At 17.9% G+C, this 6765-nt stretch overlaps 2 protein-coding genes across 2 annotated transcripts; both read left to right on the forward strand. All coding sequences in view use genetic code 6, as the record gives it.

Moving 5' to 3' along the window:
- Positions 1-303: 303 nt before the first annotated feature.
- Positions 304-3542, forward strand: TTHERM_01367710 (hypothetical protein; the record flags this gene model as incomplete). The annotated part of the gene is made up of 11 exons (XM_001026269.2): positions 304-360; positions 963-1061; positions 1118-1182; positions 1351-1446; positions 1619-1711; positions 1901-1990; positions 2148-2237; positions 2611-2700; positions 2872-2961; positions 3110-3199; positions 3422-3542. 11 exons carry the CDS (start codon positions 304-306, stop codon positions 3540-3542), a joined length of 981 nt encoding a protein of 326 aa, XP_001026269.2.
- Positions 3543-4728: 1186 nt separating this feature from the next.
- Positions 4729-5161, forward strand: TTHERM_01367720 (transmembrane protein, putative). The gene has a single exon (XM_001026270.2). It carries the CDS (start codon positions 4820-4822, stop codon positions 5108-5110), a length of 291 nt encoding a protein of 96 aa, XP_001026270.2. The 5' UTR covers positions 4729-4819; the 3' UTR covers positions 5111-5161.
- The last annotated feature ends 1604 nt before the right edge of the window (positions 5162-6765 follow it).

Genomic DNA, 6765 nt, shown 5'->3' on the forward strand with positions numbered 1-6765 from the left:
TCTTTAGTTCATTCCCTTCATTCTTTTTGTTTAATATAAAAAAGGATAAATTCTAAAACATATTTTTTATGTAAATAAGAAACTTTTATTAACTAGGAAAAATATTTTAAAAATTAACTAAATTTATACAAAATTTTGCCAAAATTTATCTGTTAAACATATTTAAATAAATAAATAACAAACTAACTAACTAACTCAATTTTAAATATTGTAAAAAATAAGATTGTTTAGATCAAATTTTACATTCCAAAAATTCTTTATTCTTAAAGTATGTTCTTAATGTGTAAAGTGACGAATGAATGAATGATGAACAAACAATTATATTCAGTTTGGGTTTACTTAAAAGTTATACTTAATTATGTAATAAATTATTTATAAATTATATTCTTTATTTTGAATTAAACGATTAGGAAGAAAAAAACAGTTTATAATTTTTAAACATAATCAATCATCTTGCTTGTTTAAAAAGCTACTTCAAAGTTTACTCATTCATATATATTAAATTTTTTAAGAAAATTAAATAAATAAAAATTAATTTTAGTTTTTCTTTAAAATGTTTAAAAAAGATATTAATTAATTAATTTATATAAAATTATCATAAAAAGTATCTTTAATTTAAATAATTTATTAGATAATTAACTAAATAAAATAGTAAATAAATAAATAAACAATAACAACAAAAGAATCTTAATAAAACTAAAAATGCTGTAGAGATATAAGAATAGTAATTAATTAATAATGATTAAAAGCATTAAATATATCAAATTTTTTTTAATAAAGGTGTAAAAATATTATATATATTGCTTCTCAAATTTAACTTACTGTTATTAAATATAATCATCCTGCTTGAAAGCTACATGAAGATTTACTATAATTTATTATTTTAGCAAAATTAATTAAATAAATAAATGAATATTATAGTTTCAACTTTCTTTAAAATTATTAATTTACATAAAAATAAGATAAAAGGTAAATACAAAATTTTTATGGGGAACAAACAACAACAATAGCAAGAAAAAGAATCTTATTTATAAGATTAATACTTTAGAGATGTAAGAGAAGTAATCAATAATCATTAAAATATTCCAAAATATATTTTTTTTTTTGTAATTCAAAGCTGTAAAAATCTTCATTGGATTCTCACACCTAACTTACTATTAGTGTATAGAAAGACATTTTTAAGTAAATAAATTTATCATTTAGAAATTTTATAATAACTAATATAAATCATATCAATTATTCTTCCTATTTTTAATATAAATATATTATTTTTATTTATTTTATTCTTTTATAGCTTTTATTTAAAACAATTAAAAAATAAATAAATAATTCTAATTTATTTATTTAAAGGTGGAACAATTTATAATATCTAAAAGAAGATTTTTCAGTTTTATTTTCTCTTTTAGATAAGTGTGTCAACCTCTCAACTCTTACGCTTGATCTAAAGTAAATTAAAATCAACTTTTTAGTTATTTATTTATTTATTTATTTATTAATTTACTATTTAAATTTTCATTTTTTTTAAAACAAATATTTTGTAAATAAATTATTTTATTTTTTAAATTTTAATGAATAATATTTATTTATTTAATTATGCATTAATTTAATTTATGAAAAGAGCAAATAATATTGAAGACAAGCTCATATCAAAGTTAAGCTAAACCTTAGTCAACTGTAGTAAAAATCTATCTATTTTGAAGCTGGACCTTTGGTAATTTATTTAAATATCTAGTTAATTATAATAATTAAAATTATTATTTTATAAGAACTGATTTTTTGTAAATTAAAAAAGAAGTTAATTAATTAATTAATTAAATAATCAATTTGCTTACTTGCTTGCTTGCTTATTTTAAATAAAGAATGTTTAAAAAATAAATTTTTATTTAAATGATATCAAAAGGAATAATAAAATAAGATTAAAAGGTGTGTAAAATTTAGGCAGGGCTTTAGCGAGTTGCTCTAAAATATCAAATTTATATCTAAATTTATCGTAAAAATTGTTTTTTTTATAAATTTAACTTATGTTTCAATTTACATTATTTATGTTTGTTTTATTATTTCTTATTTTGTTTCACAGTTTATCCCTTATTCAATTTAAATTTATTTCTTAATAAAATATTTTAACTTATCACAACTATCTATAAAAGATATTGTCCGATAGGAAATGAGGGTATTTCAGCTTTATCTTCAGCATTAGTAAAATGTATTCATCTCACTAATTTGAATCTAGACTTATTGTAAATAATAATATTTATCAAACATTTTATTATTTTCTTGATAACTCTAATTAAATGTATATAAAGCAAAAACACAAATATCAAAAAATTAACTAGCTAACTAACTTTTAAAATGCTACTACATAAATAAATAAATAAAAATGATACTTATTAAACAAATAAAAGTTACTTACTAAACAAATAAGTAAATTAATGTGAAAATAAAACTAAATTTGCTTGTTAAGTAAATAAATTGTTAATTAAACTAGATTAAACTTTAATGTGGTAAAAATAAATATAGATAGATAGATTTATATAATAAATTACTAATTATTTAGATAAATTTTTTTTAATAATTGGTTTTAATAGTTATTTTAAAATGATTACTATATAGTTGTGTTAATGTTGGAGATAAAGGAGTGTTCGAATTTAGTACAAACATTTCCAAATGCGTTTAGCTATAAATTTTGAAACTAGATTTATTGTAAATGTCTTAATTTAATTTTTTATATAACTTTATTGATTTTAATTTTTTATTTTAAAATAATTTTCATATTTAAAATTTGAGAAATATTAATTAATTAATGAATTAAATAATTATTTTATGATTTTATTTTTTATTTTTAAAAACAAAATTTTTAATATAAATAAATAGTAATAATAATATGAATGATAATAGCCTTAAATTCATAGGCTTAGGTTTAGCAAGCTGCACAAACCTCTTGGAATTAAAGCTCAAAATATCGTAGAATATTCAAATTACTTTATTTATTTATTTATTTATATTTATTTATTATGATTAAGTTTGTAAATTGATTTAAATTTTTTTACTATTTCTATTGCTTAAATATTTCAAAACTAAGATAATTAATTAATTAATTCATTGTTTTAAGTTATAACAATATTGAAAATGAAGGAGTCTTAACCTTGATTCAAGGCTTATAAAGCTGCCTAAAATTATCAACCTTGTTTCTTGAAGTAGGGTAAATAAATAATAAATTGTTATTTATTACTTAATATTTAGAATTTGAGGCTGACTTTTTAATTTTAAAACATTTTAATTTATTTAATTATTTATTTTAACAACCCTTTTAGGTTATTATTTAGTTAAATATAATCAGTTCATATTATTTGAAACTTCATTTTATAGAGAGAAGATATTTTAAAATTTGTGAACGAACAATTTATTTTTATATATTAAAAAGATTTAAGGAATATGATTTTACAACAGAACGGATATTAAAAACAAGAATACAAAAAGTGAAAAGATTAGTCTACAAATGTGTTTATTTATATGAATATGTTAAAGTGGAATATGATAATTGATTTATTGATTGGTTGAATGATATATTTTCATGTATTTGTAAAAATTAATAGTAAACCTATTCAAATTCTTTACACATCAATATGTTTGTTTATCTCAAATTCAAAAGTAATTATTTTACTTAAAAATCTATCTATATATGCTAGCTTCTCTTTATACAATCACAAAATATTTTAATATTTCTTTTTACTTGAAATAAAAAAAATGCAAGGAAGGAAGTACAAATAAATAAATGAAGTGAGAGGATAACAAATATCAAAAATAATAATTCAGAGAAATTTTATTAATTTGAATAATAACGAATATTTCATTCGTTGCTATAGATAGTATTTTAAATAGTATATTATTCATTTATTTGAGTGGTTTTTACATAGTTGAATTACTTTTTTAACACTAGAAATTAATAAATAAATAAATAAATAATTTAATTTGTATTTAAAATCTAATCAAAAATAAATGAAATTAAATATAATTTGTAATTTAGATTGATTAAATATAGAAAATAATGCTTGTTTTATATTTATGAATTTTCTAAAAGTTAGATGCAGTTTTAATGAAGCAAAAACTCACTATTGTAATAATAATATACTTATACTAAGATATCTTAAATTAATTTTATTAACATCAAACATGTTAAAATTAAATAATCGTTGAGTTTTTTGTGTCTCATCAAATTTATACTAGCTGAAAAATTTCATCATTATCATAAGCAAAAAGATAAAAAAATTTAGGTCATTTATTTATTTGAACAAAGAATTGCTTGAATATCATAAATCAAATAATTAAGAAAGTAAACAAATTATTGAAATGTAAATTAAACATATGCTAAATAAAATTCAGAAAGAAGATTTTATAAAAAATTTGACAAAGATTTTTACTTTTTTCTTGCTCTTTCTTTCTTTCATGCTTGCATTTTATTTTTGTATTTTTTATTTTCATTATAAATTTTTAAATAATTTAAGAAATAGCATACATACATATATACATATTTTTTAATGAACAAAGCAATCAAAAGAATTACTTTCTCTCAAAAAAATAAATTTATTCATTTATTGGATTTATTTTAGATTCAAATAAACTTAAAAAACCTTTTTAATAAATATCTTTAATTATATATTTAATAAAAAATGAATGTCTACATTAATATGAATCATATCATTTTTTGAAATTTGATCTATTGATTTATTTTCTATATTAGTTAGTATATCTATTTTCCTGGCAAAAATCACTTCTAAAATAAATTAATCCATATAAATATCTATATATCTATCTATTTATCATGTTTTTCTTGGCTATAAAAGTGCATAAGTATCTAGATATATCTTTATAAATATATTATAATAATTCAATTAAAAAATCCTAATCATAATTACAATCACTAAAAATGAGAGTTCTTTATTTTGTTTTTTTGCTTCTCGTAGTCTTTAGCGTAGTATCAGCTTCAAAATCTCAAAGAAAGCTTAGATCAAAGACTGATGCCACTCCTTGTAATTCAAACTCAGACTGCAAATTCAATCAAAGATGTATTGAACCTAAAAGTGGTGTCAAATTTTGTGTCAATTTCGTATGATTGATTCATAAATAAGATTTATTAATATTTGTATTTGTTGTAATTCACAAAATACATATTTTATATTTTTTTATAAGTTATAAAAATTTTTAAAAATATATTTTAATTTTATAAATGAGTCTGTCTAACTAACAATTGACCAAATAAATATATGTATGCATTTAACAGTTATATACAATTATTTATTTATTTAAAAAGAAGAATGTCATAAGAAAAAATTAAATTTTTACTCAAGTTAAGTTAGTTAATTAATTATACTTTTTTATATTTAAGATTATTTGATAGTAAAAATGTTCAGCAATAAATAAATAATATTATAAATCAATAAATAAATAGATTTCATTAAGTAAATTAGTTCAATTTTTATAGGATTTTAAAATATTTTCAAAAATTAGAAAAGTTGAATAATAAATAAGTAACTATCAAGCAAGCAAGCAACATTTAAACAAAAAAAATGACAACAAATATTTATGAAATAATTAATTTAAAATATGATTTAAATAGGTAGTTTCATATTTAAATATACAAATGCACTAATCTCTTAATTTTTTTTACCATATTAATCTTTTTTATGAATAACTAATTATTTGCTAAGCTTTGCATTTAATAGTTAAATTCTAATTCTAAAAATTTAAGTTTCTCAAAGTCGCTGCAAATCGTTTCAATAAATGATAAAAATACTTGTAAATCAAATTGAGTTTAACTAATGGTTTATAAAATTAATAAAAAATAAATATTTAATATTCATATAATTTAATAAACTATCTAAAAAAAGATTTACTCTCAAAATTAGTTAGATTCTTAATCTAGTTAAATTTTTCATTTGTTTTAGATCTTCTGCTAATTTTATGTTAAATTCTCTTATTTCATATTTTAACAATTTATTTAAAATTTTCTATATTTTTTGAAATTTAATATGATTTTTTTACTTTAATAGAACAAGCAAGCTCTAAAGATATTTTAATCTTTTTAATCCAGTGAATATATTCAAATTGCTTAGATCTTAATAACTTTATAAAAAAATACTTTAATTAATACTTAATGTATTAAAGTAAGTAAGTAAGTTAGTCAGGAATTTAATGTAATGTATGTAATTAATTAATCTCACTTCTATAATTCTAAAGAAATTAGTCCTGGAATATTTTAAAGCAATCCTAAACTATCATAAAACTGTTGGTTGACTTGTGATTTTAATTCTTAAAAAATAAAATTTAATTAGAATCAGGAAGGACTTCGAAAGAAATGTTGATTGATAAAATAAAAAATGAGTCAGATAGCTATTGTCGTAAATTCTGTTTTATCTTTTAAAGTTTTATTGCTTGCTATTGACAAAAAGAAAAAATATTATTCAATTTATAAATAAATATTTACAGAATCATGAGTTTATTTAAATTCACACAACCACTTAATCCTTGAAAAAAATTGATGTAACCTTAATCGTCCTCTAGCTAACTATTTTAGTAATAATAAAAGATTTTACAATCAATTTGAAATTTTTAATTGATATTTTTTATTTCATTCTTTTTTTTTTGGAATTAAGTTTTCAAAAATGTATTTTGTAGATTATATTTTGATTTAAGTTAAGTTAAGTTAAGTTAAGTTAAGTTAAGTTAAGTTAAGTTAAGTTAAGTTAAGTTAAGTTAAGTAAGTAAAAG

Source organism: Tetrahymena thermophila (genome assembly GCF_000189635.1).
Source record: "Tetrahymena thermophila SB210 genomic scaffold scf_8254037, whole genome shotgun sequence".
In the NCBI taxonomy this organism is placed as follows: domain Eukaryota; phylum Ciliophora; class Oligohymenophorea; order Hymenostomatida; family Tetrahymenidae; genus Tetrahymena; species Tetrahymena thermophila.